The sequence below is a fragment of the Perna viridis genome, chromosome 6 (assembly GCF_037379345.1).
Source record: "Perna viridis isolate PV_CMFRI_1.1 ecotype Kerala chromosome 6, ASM3737934v1, whole genome shotgun sequence".
NCBI lineage: Eukaryota > Metazoa > Mollusca > Bivalvia > Mytilida > Mytilidae > Perna > Perna viridis.
Window position 1 is genome coordinate 40,318,806 of NC_142450.1, and position 24,564 is coordinate 40,343,369.

General features: G+C 31.2%; 1 protein-coding gene across 6 annotated transcripts in view; it reads left to right on the plus strand.

Annotated features, from left to right (window-relative positions):
• LOC148614943 (uncharacterized) overlaps nt 1-24,564 on the plus strand; it is a 46,570-nt gene that overhangs the window by 17,137 nt on the left and 4,869 nt on the right. For 4 of the 6 annotated variants that reach the window (XM_088589490.1, XM_088589493.1, XM_088589496.1 and 1 more), the window contains exons 8-40: nt 135-285; nt 1,021-1,088; nt 1,423-1,623; nt 2,160-2,255; nt 2,937-3,087; nt 3,967-4,058; nt 4,327-4,524; nt 5,175-5,270; nt 5,588-5,738; nt 6,355-6,701; nt 6,998-7,099; nt 8,327-8,477; nt 9,170-9,255; nt 9,473-9,673; nt 9,939-10,034; nt 11,451-11,601; nt 12,224-12,351; nt 13,055-13,252; nt 14,320-14,418; nt 14,991-15,144; nt 15,556-15,668; nt 16,281-16,475; nt 16,950-17,048; nt 17,582-17,738; nt 18,120-18,238; nt 18,599-18,796; nt 19,465-19,563; nt 21,178-21,328; nt 21,568-21,681; nt 22,710-22,825; nt 23,215-23,301; nt 23,702-23,782; nt 24,152-24,251. In XM_088589490.1, the coding sequence (XP_088445616.1) occupies nt 135-285; nt 1,021-1,088; nt 1,423-1,623; nt 2,160-2,255; nt 2,937-3,087; nt 3,967-4,058; nt 4,327-4,524; nt 5,175-5,270; nt 5,588-5,738; nt 6,355-6,701; nt 6,998-7,099; nt 8,327-8,477; nt 9,170-9,255; nt 9,473-9,673; nt 9,939-10,034; nt 11,451-11,601; nt 12,224-12,351; nt 13,055-13,252; nt 14,320-14,418; nt 14,991-15,144; nt 15,556-15,668; nt 16,281-16,475; nt 16,950-17,048; nt 17,582-17,738; nt 18,120-18,238; nt 18,599-18,796; nt 19,465-19,563; nt 21,178-21,328; nt 21,568-21,681; nt 22,710-22,825; nt 23,215-23,301; nt 23,702-23,782; nt 24,152-24,251 (4,546 nt within the window). The remainder of the gene's footprint in view (nt 1-134; nt 286-1,020; nt 1,089-1,422; nt 1,624-2,159; nt 2,256-2,936; nt 3,088-3,966; nt 4,059-4,326; nt 4,525-5,174; nt 5,271-5,587; nt 5,739-6,354; nt 6,702-6,997; nt 7,100-8,326; nt 8,478-9,169; nt 9,256-9,472; nt 9,674-9,938; nt 10,035-11,450; nt 11,602-12,223; nt 12,352-13,054; nt 13,253-14,319; nt 14,419-14,990; nt 15,145-15,555; nt 15,669-16,280; nt 16,476-16,949; nt 17,049-17,581; nt 17,739-18,119; nt 18,239-18,598; nt 18,797-19,464; nt 19,564-21,177; nt 21,329-21,567; nt 21,682-22,709; nt 22,826-23,214; nt 23,302-23,701; nt 23,783-24,151; nt 24,252-24,564) is intronic. The other 2 variants (XM_088589492.1, XM_088589491.1) reach the window with 2 other exon arrangements.

Below are 24,564 nucleotides of genomic sequence, written 5' to 3' on the forward strand. Positions count from 1 at the left end.
ACTTTAAGTCAAAAGAACACGAACCTTCATATGATATCCCACTTTGACAAACAAATTTAATTTTATACAAAATCAACTTAAAACGCTCCAAACAACATTGGCTTCTTCAAAATTATATTACTTCTACTTAACAGGTACCGGGATTGTTCACCTATATATATGGATCAACCGATGGGAATACTTTAGAATGCGAGCTTCAAAGGAAGATAGTGTCAGATGAAGAAAAAATATTTGACTTGTCAGAGGAGTGGTACTTACTTTTCGCGCGTGGAAACGTCAGTGAAGGTAATTGCTATAACGGATCAAGGGGGTTTCATTGATTTTATGACATTGTCAGCGGTTATTAATGACTTCTTCGATAAGAGACTTGTTTTTACCAACAAGTGTGAGATTATACTTTTAAATAGCTCTTAGTTTGATTGAGTTAACAGTTTGCCTTAGTAATATCAGCATGTTTTTGTTATAGCAAAAACATTTTATGAACATTTAATTATATAAATGCAAAGAGTCTTAGATAGCCATTACTAAAATAATACTTATATATAACTAAATGCAGACGAATAGACTCAAATACATTAACGTACAACTTAATTTCAGAAGTAACACGGTTTCCTATCGGAAAAATCGTCCATCATCTCATAGACCAAATTTTGTAATGACTAATACGTCATGAAACATTTTAATGATTTATTCGTTGAATTTTGATACTTAATTTCAATTATAAGGAATGACTGTTATATTGTTCTTTCTTTTTGAAATTACCTCAATACTCGTGGTGCCACTAATATTATTTAGTGTGCGCCACATGATTGAGGTTATTTCTTCATAGACCAAAAAGAAAATAACTGTCAATCTTAAATATTATAGATGTAAGTGTGTCTGTTTATCTAACTGGGTAACTAATGTGATCCTATGTATGTACATTGTATTGTAGATTGAGCAATTCAATAATCATCCATTATTTTTCCGTACTCTCTCCAAATAGAATTGATTAAATGTCTTTTCATTGTTTCCTCAAAGGTAGACCTATTCATCATGACTTCAGAGTAGCCAGCGATAAAAAATACAATTATAAAGGACCATTTGAGGTACTCTGTCATATTATTCAATAACAATAAACTGATAAATTATAGGTCTTTTAATCAATTATTAACAATGCCTTAATCAGACCAAAAGACATTATAGCACTGTAAAATTCAAATACATTTAATTCGTTGCTCCGTCGCTCTTTGAAATTAATGAATGAATCGTTAAATTTAGTATAATAATTTCTATTCACTTCAGTGATATAATAGGAATCTGTCTATATCTTAAAGGTATTATATATTGTTCGACCAGGTTACTTCTTCATAAGTAAAAAAACAAATGAATACCAAGTTAATGTTTCATAATGTTCTATAACCAGTGATTAATATTCGTAAGGTAAAAGATTTTATCAAGCCAGACCCTTGGTGTGGGAAAACAAAAGGTTGTTTCATGAACTGCACTACCCACGAATGTGAATATCTTGTCGACTGGAACCATGATAATGAATATGTCACATTTGAAATACAGACCAAAGTTGCAAAAGGGACAGTTTATAATTCTTGGACAGCTTTAGGACTCTCATACAACCAAGAAATGGTACGTGGGTGACAAGACTACAATACTTAAATTTATGATTAAATGTATATTATTGCAGTTTTTTGCCCTTTCCTCTACCGACAACAACTCCATGTCCAAATAATATAAACTCTAGTATCTTATGATCTTTTTTTAATTAATTTTCCCTTGTTACAATCAGTCGAGTCCTGTGATATTGTTGTGTGTCTAACTTCCTGCAACCAACTTGCTTAGTATGCATATATATATATATATTATTTTCGTTGTTAAATTTTTATATGCTCTGTGTTGTTTTTATTTTATTTTGTTTTTGTTTATGTGTTTGGTTTTGTTTTTTTGTGTGTGTTTTTTTTGTATTTTTTGTTTTTGTTTGTTTTTGTTTTTGATTTGTTTTGTTTTGTTTTGTTTTTTGATAATTTATCAGGAGATAAAATAATTAACCTCGCAATGTGAATATATGAAATTTTACTTATATTAGATTTGATCTTATATTTATACAAGTGTATGCTTTGTTCTTAAAATGTGTTTTTACAATTGTACAATATATCATATAATAGGATGGGTCCAGTATTATGATGTGTATGTCTGATTTTGGATTGATGAGAACAGAATTGGGATTCACAACGGACCATTCTTACCTGAAAGTTGATGATGTATGTTCAACTTGCCCAACTTAAACACACACACACGTATTAATATGAACATACATTTATACATATATACATTCATATATACATACATACATACATAATGATTTATCCCTGTACCATGTTTCAATTACAAAAAGCTTAGATATCATACATAAAAACATCTGAAAGGTCGTTTGAAGATTCAAATACAAATTTTGTAAATTTCAAAAATTGATAAAATGTATACAGACTCTAAAATTACATCTATACAAAATATGTTATCAGATTCGTCTTAGTCTTTGATGGTCATATACAATATATTGTTGAAAATATAACTTAATAATTCCTAAATACCATACATGGTAAACCAAAGAAAACAGACAGAACTATTTTAACATAAATTCACTAATTAAGGAGGTAGACCTAGGGTAAGGGACACAACTCATGAAATCAGTGATATGTTTGTATCATATTCAATTTCACCAAAGCCTCTCAAGCTTCCGTTTGAAGCAGAATAAAATTAATCCAAGTTAATTAGATGCTTACATAAGATTGATGTAAAATGCTGAATACAAACGTTCCAATGATTTTTAAGAGTTTTGTCCTTTACTCTAGGTCTACCTCCTTAATTAGGCAAATTAGGTGCGTAATTGGGAATACAGTTTTATTGCAATTTGTAATCATTATAGTTTTATATTTTTCAAGACATATGGAGCGATGTATTTTATAAACGGAAGTACACGAGGTGACATTCTCCGATGCAAATTTAAAAGAAAAATCCATTCGACCGAAGACAACATATTCGATCTAGCAGATGTTTGGTATCTTTTATTTGCACATGGACAGCTCGTTCAGGGTATCACAATATCTTTATTTTTCATACATTGTGATGTTTTTAATAGATATATGAGGTCGACACTACAAGCAAAAAATAAATTGACAGTCGGATTTTCTAAACGATTTTTTTTAAGTAACATTAATGTCATAAATATGATTTAAGTACAACAATATAATATTCCCATCATGAAAAACAGTTCAACGGTACGATACCGAATCATATCACAGATAGTGTGCATTTTTACAAACTCATATAAACTCCTGAATATTGTGGCTTAAACTTCCTTGTATTGCACATGCTAGAGCCTGCGGTGTTGCAACAGGGTTTGGTATTCTTGGTTGTAAGTACTACTTGTGTACAATATATTAAGTAACATCTACGCATGATAAAAAGTTCAGTCGACCTTGAAGAATTTGACCCAGATCCTGAATTGATCATAGCAAACAATTTTAAAGATCTAATTTGTAGCATTACCCCCTAAATAAACGCAAAAAAGTCGAACTTGCGAAAACTCAAAATAACCATTTCGTATGACAAATTGCCATTGGAAATGGGAAACAGATCTATAAATTTGAAGCCAAATTAATGAAATGAAGGCATAAGAGACTTTTATCAGAGAATCACCGACAAATTAAAAGAGTTATCTTATCGTTTTTTAAGAACAACTTAGATTTAGACTTTTATACTTTTCTGTGTATGTATGGAGCATCATGCTGTATATTTTATCTGTCAAAGTGTCATTTAACTAGATTATATGCATTTGGTTTTAATGCTACTGATTAAAGGTTGGTCACTGAAACACGTGTCTGCAATGTTACTATGGTTGGTATTTTTTTTCTTTTTTTTAGTAAAATGTTCACATTTTTTCTAGATAATACGGTTAAGATTTACTTCCAGGGTTTCCACAACATCATAATTTTAGAATCACCAGTACAAGGCCTCTAGGCTTTACTGCTCCGTTATATAGTTCTACGCGTACAACATATCAGGTTAGTATTTTGTACATATTAATGCATTTAACTTTAACTACTTATATGTTACTTATACTCTTTTACGCCTTGTTTTTTTATAATTTGCAATTTGACAATCATATTTTAAGCATGCTTTATTGAATCTATTAAACTGTAACCGTCGATGAACTATTTTATTTCGCTACATCCTTTTTTGCACTAAAAGTACTATTTCAATTCAAGTAAAAAAACCTCATAGGTGTTTATATGTTTTACACTTATTTTTGTAAATAGCGATTTCTTACAGGTAGGTAGTATACCACCTGACGACAGGTGTGGAAAATCAAAAGGTTGTTTCATGAAATGTACAGCAAATGACTGTAGTTTCATTGTGAGCTGGAACACAGATTTGCAATCGGTTACCTTTTACATCCAAACTAAATTTACCCCTGGAGATATCATGAACTCTTACGCTTCTATTGGACTATCCTCTGATGAGTCAATGGTGAGTACTTATCAATGTATCATGTTATCTTGGTTTACGGATTACCCTATCATAAAAACAAGTTTTGTTATGGTCCAAAAATTAACATTTTTCAAAAAAATTTTGTTTTAACTATGTTAATGGTAGTTTGATTTGATTTTAAACTTAAAAGGAAAAAAATGCATTTAGTGAAAATTTTCTTTCATTAAAATACTTTGTTTTCATCGAAATATTTTGTAATATCCTTTCTCAGTGGAATATAAATTATTCCTAGGATTGTATGAGGTCGTAACGTTTCGAGAGTAAACACAAGCGATTTGGTAGAAAAAAAATTGAAAATGTTATAATTAGTTATCGTAAACATTCATTGGTTGCCTCGCCTATGATGTATAAGTCCAAACAAGACAATTTACTTCGCTGTGACGATCAACGATTATCTCATAATTGCTATCAAATCTAACAAACTCGGGTTGGGTAAAAATGATCATTTGGATATTAAAAAATGATTTGCCAAACGATGTAGACCACCATTGCATGGATGAAATTAGTGAAAAATCTATAATATTTAGACGAAAAATAAAAACTTTAGAACTATGTTAATTTCTCAGCTAATTGGTTATATATTAACAACCTTTCACATGTGTAATATCCTTACCGTCTTCTCATTTTAGCCTGGGTCCAGGATTATGATGTGCCTGAATGTAAATGGTACCATGTCAGCTGAATATAGATATACTACAGGACATAAGTATAGCAAACTTGATGATGTAAGTGAGGGTCCTTGATTATTACGTTCAAATTAATTAAACAACTTTTGTTTTTCTTTGATATTCTATACTTGTTTGAAGAAAGTACCAACGACACTTTTTTATTGAAACACATGAATTCATCATGTCCAAAATGTCTTTTTTGTGTTGAAAACATTGAAACATGAAAACTTAACGCGTTTATCAGTACAAATATAATTGATTACTTTTCATTCACATGGAAGTCTTTTAAAGTCTTGCAAAATAGCCACAGTTCGTGCGACATACTTAATCAGATGTGAAACAAAGGAAACTCTTACCAAAAAAAAACTTTTCAGACGCAACACAAACTGACACTAGTTAACAGCAGCATTGATGGAAATGTATTTCGATGCGCTGTAAGGAGAGATATCGACGTTCATTCTGACAAAATATTCAGTCTTAGAAACGAATGGTTTATGTTGTTTGACAGAGGAAATGTCACCAAGGGTAAATCTTACTTTATTTGCAAGTGTTGTTCCAATATATTTGATGACCTTTAAAGCGTATAGAAATGTTCTTATGACAAATCGATAAATAATTATTACAATTTTTCAAAACAAAATATCAAATAGAACAAAGCGTATTTAGTGAATAGGGACTCTTCTATGAACAAACTGCCATATATACTCTTTAAGACACATCAATATATTTGTGCAGACAATACAAATGTAACATTTCAAATATTCTCATTGCAACTATTCAAATATTTGTCTTAGCATTTTGCATAACTGATCCTTAACAAAAACAGAAACAAATAAAACAAAGAAGAAATGCATCTAAAATAGCAAAACCAAAGATATACATTAGGAAAATACATGCATGGAGAAATCAATAACTGGACACCAAAAGTAAACAGACAAAAAAGAATCTTTTAACATGAAAAAACTAAGAAGTACAGATAGAAAACACCAGTAACTCGACCTTCATTCAGAATCTTGACCTAAATTACATATTCAGGAAATAAATTGGATCTTCTACACGACATCCTTGTCGTTGAAGTTCAAGTCCGGCAAAATTTACAAAGGTACGAGGGAAAAATATTTTTCATTATTCCTTTTCACAGGCATACCGATTCATCACAACACCAAGATCACTAGTATTACTAAAATTGACTTCCTTACGTCAAAAGAAAAGCTATATCAATCCTCAAAACTCGAAAAATTGGATAATGAACCAGGTTATATTAAAGATGTTGAAGGAATTCAAACAAAGGAATTCTCAGAATTCTCATCAATTGGAGAATGTGGTGTTACTAAGCACTGCTACCATGATTGTTCAGCGGCAAACTGTTCCTTTATAATAACCTGGATACCTGATGAAGATGAAGTAGTGTTCAATATGACAGCCAAAGTAGAAATGAATACCGATTTGGCATGGATTGCTATTGGCCTGTCAGCTGATGGAACAATGGTAATTACAAGAAACCTCCTTTATTTTTCCATATTTCTAAAAGTCCTAAATAATAATTAGATTCGTATATTTTCAATTCTCAACTCATTCCAACCATTTTTGACATCATAATAAATGACTGACCATTGGTGAAAACACAACACGGTACGGCATTTCTTTTCGGCAGTAGGAAAATTTATTTGAAATTAGAAGAAATGTGTATGAATTTAAATGTGACTGTTTGTAATAATTCAAATCTTTAGTACAATACGAAAGAGTTATAATATAAAGTGTGTCTGGTATTTGTATATTTTAAGTTAGGGTCTAGCATCATGATGTGTCAAAATGTTAATGGAAAGTTTTATGGAGAATATGGATATTCTGATGCAGATTACCGATATTATACTGCTGTAAGAAATGTAAGTAATATTTTTAACATACATGCACTTCTTTTTCCACATAAAACTATAGCAATTAGTGGGTAGAAGACTACGGCTGGTGTTTAAAAAATGTATTTCCGAGTTGGATAGCAACTCAAAGTAATGTGTAATCATGACGTTATAAAGCCTGATTCATTATCATATATTCTTGTACTTTATGATTCCTTTTGTATATGTGTAAAACCCATTGGGGTGCACTATACAGTTTCATTTAGGTGCGCTGTTTCGCACACCAAGTTATCCCCGTCAAATTTTGTAAAACTTAAAATTAAAAGTAAAGCATTTATACATAGACAGATGTAATATATGTAATGGTAAACGTGTGTAATTTAAATGAAAAATGGTATCCGGAACGTTTTAGGCCCCTGCTGTATTAGGTTCTCTCCTCAGCTTCAGATGGCTGATTTTCAAAATACCTTATTTCGCATGAACTTTTGGACCTAAAATTGTGAGAGAATGAATCGAAAAGGGTCTTATTACTTTTATCCTTTTCAACTACTTCGTGCATACTTTTATCATGTGGTAGTGTCTAAGTGCCTAAAATTTTTAAAACATAGTATTTGGCTGTTAGTTTTGGAAAGGCACCACTGATTTGTATTAAAACTCAGTAATATTTCTTTTTCAGTATGATACCATGGCCACTGGATTTTATAACAATAATCACTAAATTACTTATAAATATCTTGAACCCTTACACACCAAGGATTTCAAAAATATGCACTTTTTATGACAAAACACTAGAAATTTCTGTGCGAACTGCCTCAAAACATCTTTATTTCAACAAAATGAGACCACATTTTCATAAATGACCTAAATATATTGTACTACATTATGCAAAGTCAATACAGAAATGTGGTATCAGGTTTTGTAAATAATAAGTAAAATAATGACTTGCAATGTGATGGGGACTGCTAACAGAACAAGTCATCATTTCACTTCCGGAGCACATGATCCCATCACTCCAGACTTTGTAAAAGTTTATATTGGAAATGCTTACGTTATGTTTGCTGTCTTGTTTTTCTTATCTTTATATTTGTTTTAATCTGTTTTCTATTATGTATATATATGTTTCGTCTCTGTTTATTTTATTTTCACGTTTTGACAATGTCTTTCTATGCCTCTTTATTGTCCTCTGGTTTTAATATCTCAGTATTTTAATCGCCATTTGAATTGCATAGTTCGATATATTTTGCTTCTTGTTGTTAGAAGAATTTAACGTTGCTAGATAGTTCAGTTAATGGTGACGTACTGCAGTGTTCATTTAAAAGACCGACTATATCAGTTGAAGAACACATATGCAATTTAACAAAACAATGGCATGTTTTGTTCGCAAAAGGGGCAATGTTTTACTCAAAAAGTAAGTAGTTGTATCTGTTATGTCAGCTGAAAAATCTTGCCTAATCAATATCTAGCTCATATACAAACGGCCAATATTTATCTTAATGTCATATTCCATCATGACTGTAAACCTTTCGGTATTACAATTACACGATTAAAGCAGAAAAGCGGTATTTTGAAACCCAAATCAGTAATGCACGTAATGATAGTGTTTATGTAGTGAGCAACTCGAGCTACACTATTATGGCGTTGGGTGGTTTCTCTTTAAATTTACAAAAGAAATTTAAAAAAAACATCTTTTAGGTTTAAACCCCGGGTAGTGTTTATATCCTTAAAGTAATTATAGTGATTTCAGACACTGCCTATGGTGGTTGACGGTTAATAAAAACCAACCGAACAAACAATGCTTCTTTTTCAGTCTGCATGGGCTATAACTTTATTAAGGCAAAATAGTCCTATCTGTAATTTTGAGAAATCAAGCATTAATCTCCTATTTAAATCATCACAATCTAAGTCTAAGACTTAATGCTTGCAATGTTTCAATTTTATAAACAATATATATATTTTATCTCAAACGTGCAACAATTAAATAATAATCTGAACCTGGAATAAAAGTGAATGTTACGGCCTTTTGATATGCATGAATCACCTAAAGACTACTTCTTAAATACGTCGAGAAACAATTATAAAACAATATTTTACTTAACCTAGGTAGCAATGTTCGTACTCCAAGACCGCATTACTTCAGCAGCGGGAGCCCATACTCCTACAGCTTTATTCGAGCACCGCAAACTGAGGTAATAATATGTTTTAGGAATGAAAATATTTCTATACATTTTTTTCGCTTTGCAAATATCATGTCATATTTCTACTGTATGGTAATATTCGAAAATTATATACATTTAACTTGTTTCCGGTTAATTGAAGCAGAATAATTTGCTTTTTTAAAAAACAAAAAAAAACATTTTTATTGACATTTTTGTTTTATTCAACATTGACGTTTTATTTTTATAGGTTCTCTCCGAATTTTCTTCAAAAGACGAATGTGGAATTTCAAAACATTGTTATCATGATTGTATTACGTCCAATTGCTCCTTTATGGTAAGCTGGATACGTTGTGGAGATAATGTGTTGTTCAATATGACAGCCAAAGTGGAACCAAACTCGGGCCATCTTGCATGGATTGCCACTGGCCTTTCACCAGATGGGAACATGGTGAGTTCAGATAATTCATTCCTACGTCCTTTTCTACACTAAGCGACCAGTTTGTTCTTAATACAAAAAGAGTTTGGCGGATATTATTAATCTGAATGGGAATAATATTGGTAATTCTTTGACTGCTTGTAAATTTTTATTATTTATTTTATTATATTATTATATTTTTTTGCAAAGTTTGAATTCTTTATTTATCTTAGAGGCAATTCTTACTTAAAAAATGATCTTCAATAACGCACTCCACTTAAATATCTTGTAATTCTAGGCGTATTCAAATTTTATGATGTGTCAGAATATAAACGGGCAATTCTATGGAGAATTTGGTTACTCTAGTCAGTGGCAAGAATTTCGTCCTATCGATGTAAGTATAAATCACAGAGCTTATATTTAGCCAATAACACTACATTGACTTGTCATAAAATAACTGACAGAATAAGGACAGAACTGCAGTGATAATATAGAGGCTGTGTTGAGCCATTCACTGTATGGATCAAAGTTATTCGGAGACCTCAAACTCTTATGATTAATAAAAGACTTATCGTCATCAAAATTAGCAGATTTTAAAAAAAATTTTGATAATCTGATGAAACCAAACATTCAGTATTTACATTAACTACCAAAAAGAAAAGTTTCAATGGGCTCGGTACCATGGAAACCATTGATGCAGACTTTATTGTACTTTAGATAGTTTGACAACTCCATGAAAATAATAAACATACTGGGGTATCTTTAGTGTCTTCAATGCACCAATAGATATGCGTATGATTTCAAAAGTGGATAGAACTGTCCTTGCACAGATTGCTACAAAAATTAATGAAAAATATAGATGCATTATTTTAAGAGAAAATTGATAACCAAGATAATTTGCTAGAAAATCCTCGATTCGGGAATTTGATACATCCCATCTACCCCCAAATAACTTGAGATAAAGGATGCTACAAACACTGTGAAGTCAGCCTCTTATCTTTACCTAAAGATAGAGATATATGGTAAAGTAAAACTGTTGACCAAATTATACGACAAACGAGATGACTTTTCAATCCGTATTTTCATCTTTCTTTTCATCTGTGACAATATCCCTTCAGCACATGCGTTTCATATCATAACTTAATCGTAATGCCACAGCTTGCCGTAACTACGAAGACTTTTTTTATCGCACTAGATTTACAATTAGGCTCCTGGAACTGGATTATGTTGAAGTCAACACTACAGAAGTTTTATGGTGGTCATTATGACCTCGTGAATCGTTACGGTGTATCCATCTGCACCATTAAAGCTGATTTGTTCAATGTGTCGTAGTTTTCCTTTACTTTTTGGTCTACACTGGACATGACTTTTTATGAGCAACTCGGTGGTTGTTTCTAGAAAGGCTGAGGACGCTAAACCTACCCGTGCACCTGGCCCATGCTCTCAGTTTTAAGTGGAGGCCGAGTTGCTCATTTACTTGTGTTACTTTATATGTATTAGTTAGGTTATTTGATGTTTTTTGTTGTGGCTGTCTGTTTTGCATGTCTGGTATTTGTCCCTGGATTACATTCCTTTGATTTCCGCTAGAACCTTGGTTCCCTTAATTACTCTCTACTATTATCATACAGCAACAAAGAAGTAAGAAAAACAAGAAGTTATTATAATAAACCAACGTGTCAGCATCACATATGTATGCCAAAAATATATACTTTAGTAGGAGGTGTCCCTTAATATGTAGTATCAAATAAGCATGTAATTCGAAATTTGGAATTAAGAGAAAAATTTTACTCTTAATTTGATTGTTTTGCAGAGAAATGTTACACTCATAGACAGTTCGGTAAACAATGATGTTCTACAGTGTTCATTTAAAAGGCCAGTAATATCTGTGAAAAGTAATATGTTCAATTTAACAAACCAATGGCATCTTCTGTTTGCCAAGGGGAAGATGTTTTACAACAGTCGTAAGTGAAATATACTTTCTGTGTCTTAGTGCAGTTTGAGCCACCTAACTTATATTTTGTTGACACTTAGACATAATAAAAACACATGAGGTAATACAGTATATAAGTTGCCATGTTTTGTTCAGTCATTTAAGATGATCAAGAAATTTCGACTAATGCAATACAACTTTTCTTTCTCTCGGCGACATGGATGCCCATTACATGTTTTAGTTATATTAATTATGTCCACATCATGTTCTATACCTTACGTTTCAATATAGAATGGACGCTACCATTAATAAATAAATAAATATTGGTTTTTAAACACACTTAAAGGAAGGAAAATTTGTATTGTTGATCATTTATTGAATTATTCCCCCAACAAAAAGCCAAAAAAGGTTGAGTATAACTTAACAAAAGTAAAATGATAAAATGATAATTGGCAATGTTCAACGATGAAGTCACTGTATAGTGCGGAATTTTCAGCACAGTACTTACATTTTAAAAATGTTGATAATTCACAAGAAATATGTGTTTTCATCTGTTTCCTTTTATTAATCAATTAATTTAGATGACAACAAGATAAGCAAATCTGTATATATACGAATTAATAGCTTCCACCTTCTCACATTATTAATTTCAGATCAGAATATTCGTAATACGAAGTCCCACTACTTCAAAACAGGGAGTCATGATGCGTACAGCTTTGTTGAAGGTCCTGAAACGGATCTTACCAAGGGAGTAAAAGCACAATCCACATTTCCATCTCTCGTAGGTTTAACATGTCCATCGCTTAGTTTATTTGATATTTATATTTTATCTAAATTATTCAACATGTTTTTTGGCTGCTTTCTTTCAACAAATTAAGAAGGGTCAACAAAATATGTTTCTATAGCTTATTGGCTGTTGAATTGCACCTGTGATATTGGTCGTGTAAACTTTATTTGGAAAACACGATAGGTTAGAATATTTACAAATCGGATGGTGAATCGGGATCACGAGTGCGAATGACCGCAGAGTTTTATATCGTGCAAAATTGTTCCGTATTAGTTAATTCTTGAACCAATAACTAAATTTTGTTTATTCAATAAAACTTATTGATTATCCGATTTATCATATAGACTTATTGCTTTTTTTAACACAAATTTTTAATTTTGTGTTGGTACATTTTAGATGGAGAATGAAATAATCGAATTTTACACATGTGAATTATCGAAAATTACTACACAGGCGACTTCCGACAAATTCCGGCAAATCACTGCAATCTTTATGATAAATTGATTTCTTATCATAATTGTGTTAATTGTTTAGTCGATACTAATTCAGTTGAACCATTGTTTTTGTTACTAATGAAACAGCATAAAGGCATAAACAATCTTATTAAAATTGCCACAAATAAAAAAAAAACTTGGACAATACTTGTAGCTCCATGTTGATACTATTCATATACTCTATACTGTAACCTTCATTTTAGAAAGCAAGCATTCAACCAGATAATGGATGTGGTATATTAAAAGGATGCTTTAGTGACTGTGCATCTGGTACTTGTTCTTTCTTAATCACGTGGTCAGCAGACACCGATGACGTCACATTCTCGATATCAGCAGATCTGACTCGCTATGATGTCAATTCAGCGTGGATTGGAATTGGCTTTTCTCCTGATGGTAAAATGGTAGGTTTTTGTTCTTTTATGCTAAACAGTTTTTGTAACGATTTCAACAAATGTAATAAAACAATTTGAAAATAAATTATACACAAGAAATGAAACATTCATAATGGATTCTTTTTTTTATTTTGAGTTAAATCAATAACGCAAAACAAACGCTACATGTTTGAAACAAATTTGTCTTTGATTATTTGTAAATGCGTAAAAATGTGAAAAAAAAAATTTTTATTTTGCTTTTTGATTACTTTTTTCGTTTCTCATTTGTTTACCCATTTGTCTTTATCATATGTTTATAGGCTTTCGTCAGTTTCCACAACGTGAACCGCGTGCAAATATTATAAAAATGTTAGGGAGCAATGTCAACAAACCTTTAGCTGATAAACAACAAGTTTATTACAAATGCACAATCAAAGGGTCGCCTAGTTGACATCAACTGACCTCTTGTTAATTTTATACCTTTGTAGAGAAACATATGAGCTTGTGCAGCGTGAGGACCTTATTGTTAATCTTTTGATTATCATAATTATTATTTCCCTCTTGCATGTGAAATTGAATTAGTAAGAAAAGTATGCAGTACATTGTTACGACACTTCAGTCTATTAAATCTACATAACTAGGATTATGCGTTATGGACTTGCGGTTTATTGGCATTAAATGAACAATTAATGATTTGTCTTCTGTTGTGTATAGCAAAAATCAGTGGGTCTTTAACAAGACAATCAAACTATTCCTTGTTTGGAAAAAAATTATGTCCCGTTAACGAAAGCTGTAGAGAGACGAAACACAGGACTCTCAACATTCACCCTATGTGACAAATGTTTTTCTTTTTTTTTAAATGTCTTAAAATGTTAAACTCTGTGATCTACTGTTATGCTGAAATAATACATGACATGGTTTGATACACATACTAATATTACAAAAACTATGTGTTTATATTCCCTTTGACATTAGGAACTATATTGAATTTGAAAGGCTATTGAGGAATTATAGGAAAAAACTTTCACAGAATAACGTTAATATTTGTAGCAGATGACGTCCAATTAGTAATGGAAGTCATTTCTTTTTACTTTTAGCCTAGATCGAGTTTTATATTGTGTTTAAATAATCAAGGGAATATCACCAGTGAATTTGGATACTCTACACAGTATCAACAATACGTTCCCATTAATGACGTAAGTGAAATCTTCAATGTTCTAAAGCAAACTATACTTTGAAACAGAAGTAACAAACAACATTTATCCTGTTGTAATATTTACACAATTTCAAATATTTTGACCTTTTTTATTAAAATTAAAACATTTTCACCATCTGCTCTACATTAACACAAAGAATATGAAAAAAAACTTTGCATTTTAGTTAGCAATTTAGAAACTTACAAAGTTACTGGTATTGAAAAACAATTACCATTCTATACAAAAAAATCATAATTTCCTAGAAAAATGACGCAAATTGCAATTTTCTGCAAGTAGCAATTATTTTCATGTTTTGCTTAATCCGAACTGAGTTTTGCAAAATCTTCATTTTCCTAGAACTTGATTCTATATTGATTCCAAAATCAAAACTGCTACTATGTGAACTGACATATATATCTGAATTGTATCATTGCAAAACAGATACAACACAAAAATTGATATTATTAAGATATATTAAATCGTTGTATGGCTTGTAAAGAATACATGTTGAAATCATTGTTCAGTCAGCAAGAATTTTTCTTTTCATATTAACGGTGTTTTAACGCTTACAGATTCCTGGGCCTTCTATAACATCCAGTACTGTTAGTGGGAATGTTCTCCATTGTTCATTGAAACATCCAATTACATCAAATCACATAAATATATTCAACCTTACTGAGCAATGGTATATATTATTTGCTCACGGGTCAATTCGTTTTAACCAAGGTATGGATGATTTATTTCTTTAACACTTTACTTATTCTGTTTACTTAGTTTCGTTATTTGGTTTAAAGATCTGGCTTTTGACAAAAAACTACATGATGCCACTTGGGATAAATACTACTAAAGTAAACTCATATAAATAAACTGATCACCCAAGCGATGTGCACTTTGTAAAGTACTATGAATAAAATTTCAAACGTGCATGACAGTTTTTTTTCATTTGAATGCAAGGAGTACTTTATATGTAAAATTGAATTATGTAATTTAGAGCAATTTAAACATGAAAAGTTATTAAAATATTAATGCTTGTTTATAGGTATACAGTCAACTTATCTTTTTAAGCAATTTACATGTGGATTAGAAAGAAAATTACAAATTTAGAATCTGAAAGGATTTAATTTTTTTATACTCTAGGTCAACTGTTTGCTGCTTATCACGACGTGAAAGAATCAGGAACGTATCCAATTACCTTCCTAAATGTAACCAGCGGTCAAACGACCCCAAATCCAGATGCAACACCTCCTGTCGTATGTTCACCAGATTTGTCATTTCTTTAATTTCCTAAAATGAGGGATATAATGTTCGTTGTATAAAAAAAGATTTTAGACTTTTGTTATGAGGAACACATTTATTTGTACTCAAGTAACCTTAGTTCATAATGCGCAAATATGTTATATCATTGATATCTCGATCGACGGGATTATGCGAGACCCTCTATAACACTTTCTATGCGTGTGCATTATAAGTTTAAACAATGACTTCCTACTTGCATACGTCATTTTCGAAATACACAACTTCCGACATTCATGTTTCAGAGAATTTACATATAAAGGACGTTGCTGACGCTCCGTCCCTAGGAATCATTGAAGTTTATGTTCTTTTTCGTAAATATATATATATTGTTCTAATGTTTTAGAACTTTCTGTGTCAAAATCAAAATAACTGTATTATTCTATTAGGGGTTTTTTTTGTTTTAATTGATTTTTGCCTTTTTTTATGGGGTTTTATTTCTTTGAATGTTTATATGTGCGAATAAGAAATGTAAAATATTTACAGTCAAAAGTTGCTGCAATATATACCTAAGATTACAGTAATCTGAAAAGTCTTGCTGTGAAAATAGTATTTCATTCTCCATACAGGGATCTATAGTACCCGATAATGGATGTGGTGTAACGAAAGGATGTTTTGATGACTGTGATTCAAATTCCTGTACTTACATTTTGACATGGGTAACAGATGGTGATACAGACGTTATATTTACAATATCAGCTAAAATCAGCAACAATATCGAGACTTCTTGGGTTGGAATAGGATATTCACCTGATGGAAATATGGTAAAGTATTTTAATACATATATGTAATAGAGGACGAAGTCCTCATACTGATAATCAATATGAATATAACCTTTGACATGAGAATCACTTAGAGCCTGATTTCAGTCCGACAGGAAGTTAAACTGAGGAAGGTGTACTGGTACCCTAAATGAATAACATAAGTAGTAAAATCCCAGTAGCAACCAGTAATAAAGAATAAGGATCTTACTAGTTTAGTACTTTTAACAAAAACAAATATTTATAGCTCTCACCTAAAAGATTTATAAAGTTGTGAAGAAAAATAAATACTAGTTATCGTAAAACTGTAAGAGGCATAATTGTTCTTAAAACTACCAATATTCAACTTAATCCTCTTACAGATTACACATTCATCACATTATTATGTGGTATACACATTACTCATGATCATACATATGAATTGTTTCTACCATCATTTTCCCAACAAATGTTTTAAACTGTCTATATATTTATCAGCCAAGTTCTAGTTTTATTATGTGCTTGAACAATAAAGGGAACTTCAGCAGCGAATTTGGACATTCCCCTGCTTCTACAACGTATATCCCAGTGTCTGATGTAAGTATTTGTTGTCGTGAAATGTTCAGTTAAAACAAACAGGAAGATACTAAAACAAAAAAATCTGTTTGGTGTATTCTTCTTGGTGTTCTAATGTATTGTTTGTTGCTTGTATGTTTATCATGTTTTTTTTCTTTAGGATTGTGAAGAGTTGTTTTGTTTTGTTTGTTTTTGTTTGTTTGTTTTTGTTTTTGTTTTGTTTTGTTTTGTTTTTTTGTTTTTTTTGTTTTTTTTTGGGGGGGGGCTTTTAGGTGTGTTTGAACTTCTGTAAACCGGACATCTGTGTAAACGGATGAGAACGACCGGTCCGAGAGGGATTCGGTTTACCCAGGTTTCACTGTATACATCCATTATACATATAATGTGATTTACTGTCATCTAATGTTAAGAGAAATGTATATAAAAAACTTAATACAGTGCAATACGTTTTGCTTTACGTTTTTAATAAAAAAAAAAAAAAGGCCCTTTGTTTGCTTATAAAAAGATGTCATTAAATGTATGAATTCATATTTTTATATCTTGATGTGTTTAAGATACCTGGACCTAGTATAATGTCGAGTTCCATTAGCGGAAGTGTTCTTCATTGTTCAATGAAACATCCTATAACATCTAATCACAGTAATGTCTTCAATCTAACTGAGAAGTGGCATATACTTTTTGCTCATGGAGGACTTTCTGTTTCTCCTAGTGGTAAGGCTTCTTTCAACCTGTCCATTAACATAGTAACCCATTTTTTTTTCAATTTTCGCTACACCATTTTTATCATAAGGATTATAATTATTATAATTGCATTATTGGCTATGGTATTAATACGAATGATTTTTTATATTATACTTTAGCATGGAGTGCTTGGAAAGGTGTTATGAACTTGTAGACATTTTCCGCTCGCTCCATTTGGTTTTCAACCGCTGTTGGTAACGACAGTACATTAAAAGGGACAGAAAATTACCTATGGTTTGATTCAATTCCAAACAGTTTTTTTTTTTTTTTAATTCTAAACTTTGCATTTTTAAAAGTATTTTGTGGATTACGCATTTAGTTTACGTATATTTATCAACTCTTCTTCTCCAGGCATACCAACACCTAATTATCATTCATTTAGGATAGGAGGTTCTTACAAGATCAACTTCCTTAATGTGACTAATACACCTACTACACCTAGTTCTTCATCACAGCCTACCACGCCGACGGTATGTTTTTATACTGTAAACGTGTCAATTTTCGCGGTTGCAATATTCGCGGATCCTGTCAAGAGAATATATTCGCAGATATCAATTTTCGCAGGTTAAAGTAGCGAAAATTAATATGTTTACAGTAATCATCTTGTATAATGGTATAAGGTGTAGAATTGCAAGTTGATATTTATCTTTAATTGATGTTTTTTTCAATGATCTTGAGGTAGTACGCAATAAGTTTTTTTTTCTTTTTTTTTTTGTTATTCTTTTTCCGGCATGAAGAATAAATATTAATACTTTGGTCTCTGTTTAATTTTACATTCATTAAAAAAGAATGTAAGCGAGCTCTATTTTTTTTTAATTCGACATTTTCAGCCTTCAGAATCAATAACTATAGATACAGAATGTGGGAAAACAAAAGGATGTTTCTCCAGGTGTTCTGGACCGTCCTGTACGTCTCTCCTTACATGGCAAAAAGATGGTGACAGTATCAAGTTCGAAATACAAGAACAGGTTTCCTTAAGTCCAGAAAATAGATGGGTTGCTATAGGTTTTTCAAATGATGTTTCCATGGTAAGGTTTAAATAAATAAAACAAATATCATAAATCTATAGAAAGTCTAACAATAAACATAACTGCTTGCTCGGAGGACACACATCTGTTACTAAGTAATTTTTATTTGCTCGGTTATTTAATATTGAACTTGTTTGAAAACATCCAAGTCGTTTTTTATGTTTCAGGATGGCTACAAATAGAAGTTATCTTCTGCCAATTTTAAATATCATCTGTCCACGTATAGACAGATAACGTTCTAATTTCTTCAAACCATGTGTGTGTCTTTCCATATATTGTGGTGAAAAATGCGTATTTTTTTTACCTTTGCGCATTAAAGGAAGAGCTTTTCTTTCCTACTTTAGCTGTGCGAGATTTCCTCATCTTATAAGAATAATATTTATTTCGAGAATAGGCGATGATTGATTATTTCTTGCAGTTACTTAATTTTTTAAGGTACCCATATTTTGCACATTGTCCTGAGAATCGCTGCCTACATTGAAAAGGTGATGAATGTAGGTCTTTTTTATAGGAAAACAAACTCGAAACGAGAAAAAGAATCAAACACCTGCGTTTCCCATCCAAAATTTAGATACCTAATTCATTAATTTTTGTTGTGAAACATTCGGTATCTACTTTTTTATTTGTTTTCTTAACAAACAATAAAGCTACATTTTATGTTTTAACAGGGAAGTACTAGTGTAATTATGTGTGAGCATTCTAGTGTTGGAGATAAGTTCATACTCGGCTATAATGACGGATTATCATTCTCGCCTTTGTCATCATCGGTAGGTCATACGTATTTAACCTTGTTTGTGCTAGTATAGGAGTCACGATAGGATTATCAGTGTGCAATGTACTTTTCTTTTTGAGTATTGAAATTACTAGAAAACAGACCGTTAGGCACTGATTATATACTTTTCAACGATGGGGATCTTGGATTTTATGTCGGGTTAATTTTATTTTGCTTTGTTGAGTAAATTATCCTAGCACACGCCTTCCCCGGTCGGTGCCTTAGCCATCCATAACCCGATGGTATTGTAATTGTGGGTTCACGTGTACCCATACATTTGTTAATACACGAACTGAACCCATATTATTAATTGTCTCAGAAATTTTCCGAAACAAAACAATTGTCCAAAAAATGATGTATACAGAATTGGGTTTACCAATCCACTTATAACAGTCTATCACAATTTAACTTTTTTTATCATACAAGCATGTCATTCTATTTCACCATTTGCGGAATGTATCTATTAGCATTAACAAATCCTGAATGCTATTTTAATTGACTTGAGTGAATACAGTTGGCGAGATATGACAGTCACACATAAACCTGAACCCAGGAACCCTTGATGTCTGGCATTTCTTAATCAGTCATCATGCCAATAATTCAGCAACAAATGGAAAAAAAGCGGGAACATATTTGTGTTATAATGTTTGTTTTGTCCAAAACACTAAAAATATAATGTGTTTCCTATTATCTTTTAATTTCTAAATACCTGGCATGGTCATGAACATTAAGCAATATTTCAAATCTGATGCTGATCAACAACCCAAATATTTATTTTACTTAGGAACATCCAATCAGGGATTCTATTTTCTGTCATGAAAATAAAATACAGACAAAATCCACAGAAGAGTGTGTTTTTGTTATTTTTTGGTTGCAACGGCATGAAAATGCTGTCCATATCAGTTAAAAGCAAATACTGCTAGATATCTGAGCACCGACACTTAGAAAGAAGTAACCCATCTCCTACTACTGTAAGGGATTAAATTGGTTATCATGTTTATTTTCGGTTCTTCTGATTTTGAATTTTTACATTGCACTCGTTCATATGTTTGAAGACAATTTTTAGTCACTCATGATGTGAGATTTTAGTAAAATATAGTGTTCTTATTGTTTGGTTATATTTTTCTTATCATATATGTGTAATTCATATGTCACGGACTTGATCCCTTTTTGGTATTCGGCGCTGGAGATATTTTAAAATAAAATATTATCATAGAAAAGGTACCACTTCGTACATGTATGATCGAACTCAAGCATTCAACTCTCTTCATTAAGTAGTATAGACATCTAAACTAGACATGAACTCAAGACCATTTCTTGTTGCAGTATTTTTTGTGAGAAATAAAAAAGAAGTTAAAGTGGCAATATCCTCTTTCAAGCAATAACTAACCGTTTAAATATTTGAATAGGGTACCTTTTTGTTCATAAAGGTAATTAGTACTTATGGTTGTCATGAATGGTAATGAAATATTAAGCTTTCTCCCTGATTCTTGTAAACTCAATTTACACAATTACCTTAAGATTTTGCAATGTTCATTTCGGTTCTTGACATATAATAGGTGTTGCAATTGTTCATGATATTGTTTTCAATGAACGTCATGAATTTCAGAATGAGCCTGTGATAACAGACGCCTCATTGACAGTTACAGGGAACGTCATGCGGTGTAATCTCCGTCGAAAGATTAATTCTACCGACCCAAAAGTCTATGATTTGAGCCGAGACTGGTATATATTGATGGGAAATGGACCAATAGCAGGAGGTACATTGTTTCAAATATGACTTTCTTTATATTGCTCTTCAATTTAACTTTAATTAAATTAATTTATTTATACGGATCATTAGTATCAAAATATAATTATTTCTAGTATCCCTGATCCAATATTCTGTTCAGTGTAAACTATAAAATTGAATTAATAATGATCATATTGTCCGACATTGTAGGATATTGGAGTCAATTACCACAGAAAGCATAATTTTCATGTTTGTTTTATATCTTAGGAACGCCTCGAAAGCACGAAAAAACACCTATTGCAAGTACAGCTAAAGCTAATTTACAGGAGTTCTCCAGTGTTCAGGGCGGTATACAGACTTCAACTGTTATTAAAGTTCATGGTTTGTAATACTATAGTTAATTTTAAGTCGTACATAAAGTATCACAGCAAGCCCAAACAGTTCTGTCCACACGTTCAAACCTAGTGTTCAATAAAGTTTTTATCGTTGACGTTAGGAATATTCTATAATTTAGTATCACAGTAGTCGGAAATGGATAAATCGGTCAATAGGAACAATTTGAAAATGTTGAAGTAGCCGATCGGAGTCTCGATTGACCTATCAATAGAGAATATCTAGTATTAAAATGTCAAAAAAACGATGATCCCTATGGCTCTTTCACTTTCTATTTCCTTGCTCCTTAAAAACAATTTGAAAAGATTGTTTTTGAAAGTCCTATTATAACATTATGACATTTTTTAGTTCGAAACATCATAATAAGACTTCCATATTATTAAATGAAGTGGCATTTAATTGTATCATCAGAGTATTGGATTAATATTTAGTAACTATATCCTGAATTTAAAATTCTGTGGCTCTCTATTCTATTCGTATTATATTGTAGGGTAAATCAGTATTAACTTATCTCAAAAAGATGTGATGCTTGTGTATTATTTTATTTTTTGTGTTTATAGTGTTTATATCATTAACATCATTATAATCAATAATATCGTAACTCATGCATACACATTATTTTGTAAAGTTTCCTTTTGCTTTTGTTTATAAATATACTCATCTTTTTATGTGTTCTTAGATGTGCTAGTTTTGTAAATATATTCCCATAGTACCAGAAGAATTAAACATGTAGTTTAATGTATAATTTGGTTGAGAGTATCTAATTATGTACTTAATAAAAGTCATGATATAAGTCTTATAAGAAATGACGACGGATCTACTTACCAGTTTAAATTGTCATAAATAAAAATTGGAGAAGCTTGATTTTTTTGCTAGTTAATGTTTTTGTACTTTTTTTATTGTGTGTTTTTCTTTAATTATTAATGTTTTTTAATTAATTTTATCTTATAAAATCTTTACTTTTTTTTTTTTAACTTTTTTTATATTCAATATCTAGTAACTCAAATGTGTTTCAGGATGCCTAATGATAGTTGCATGGATCTTATTTTCGAGTATTGGAATTATACTAGCTAGATTTTTCAAGAAGCAGTGGTCTGACTCAACTTGGATGAAGCAGAAAATTTGGTTTCAGGTACATTTATGCATACAAGTTTGTATTTCTGGTTAAAAAAAAACCATCGCGGAAATCATATTGGGTATGTTCTTCTAACGTTATTTCATACATCTTTCTTTTATGGTTTAATGTAAGAAAAGCATATAGCTTTAGTGATTGACCGGGTACTTTTTTTACTTTTAGATATACACACTTCCAATATATATATATATATATATATATATAAGGGTCTGAAAAATTCCCAACGATTTTTTCAGACCCTTCTATAAGTTTACGTTATATTCCCTGTATCAATTTGATCCGATGGAGAAGTGTAGAGAATAGAGTCGTCACATTCTGAGACGTTGTATATATATATATATATATATATTAATGATACACATTTGAAACTTTTTTTTTATTTTCAGATCCATAGAACTAGTATGGTGCTAACAGTGTTAATTTCTATTGCTGGGTTTATACTTATAATGGTTGACAATGGAGGGTACAGAGAGGTAAATAAACCATCGCCCATCCAATGAGATATTACACTGTGAAACAAAAATTTAATTAGAGCATATAATTTCAAGCGAAACCATTGTTTTGATGACATTCAATATAACAATAGACGACTGTACAACGAACAGCTCCTATAACCTGTTAATCATTAAAAGAGAGACAGCGCCAATCCAATGATAACAGCACATTATTGTTGTGACCAAAGCAATAACTGTGCTCTTCCAGAAAAAAAAACCAACTTTCTTTCAAAGGTGCATTTCATTCGTCTTTACGTCTTGTTGATGGAGTTAGTGTATTTTATGTGTTTACCTTCCTTTTTTGAGAGTAGCAATATGGAAAGTTTATATTTTATCGCAAATTAATTCATTTATTTATATATTTTGGATTCTTTTCTAGCTTACCGAGATAGGAGATTTGAGCTACGTTAATTTACATCCTATATTTGGTATTATTGTTGTTTGTCTAGCTGTATTAAATGTAAGTTTATATCGTTTTTGATCAATTATATAAGAAAATGTTGAATACTTGAATCGTGTAAGAAAAAAATCTACAAATATTTAAAAGACATTGGGAGATAATAACTGTTTTCTACGCCCAAGAATATACGGTAAAAAAGTTTACAGGAAACATAAAACATATTTACTTGCGTTCTATCTTTCTTTATTTTAACAATTGAGAAGAGTTGGTGTATGATCCACGACTAAACCTCATTGACAATTATTGACATCTAACAAAAGTACAAAATAATAGTGACATTCATAAATCTTTCTAGTCGCTTTGCAATGTTTTAAAATAACTTATTAATATTTCTTTTTAATAAATTGATTAAGAATGTTTATTTTGTAGCCAATTATTGCATTATTTCGCTGTGGTCCTGATGATAGCCGACGGCCTATTTTTAATTGGGTCCATTCCATTATCGGTACCAGTGCACATATATTTGGAGGTTTGTAAATTCATGTATGTCCGATTCATAAATGAAAAATTACTTTGGAATAAAATGAAGTTTTCAAACGCACAAGCATTCCAATTTTAAATCGTTTCAAAACCATGCAAATTTAACTCTTGATGGCAAGAAACACAAAAAAGCTCAATGCAGCGTCAGTCGTACGTTTCCTTTTATTTACTGCTTCAGACAGACCTTTCTAAAGAGAGCTATCTACAGCGTCTAGAGCGAATTTCAAACGACAGACACTGTTCTGAGGCTTGGAGTTATGCATGTATCAGTTATAATTGATATCCGTACAAAATCAGTACGT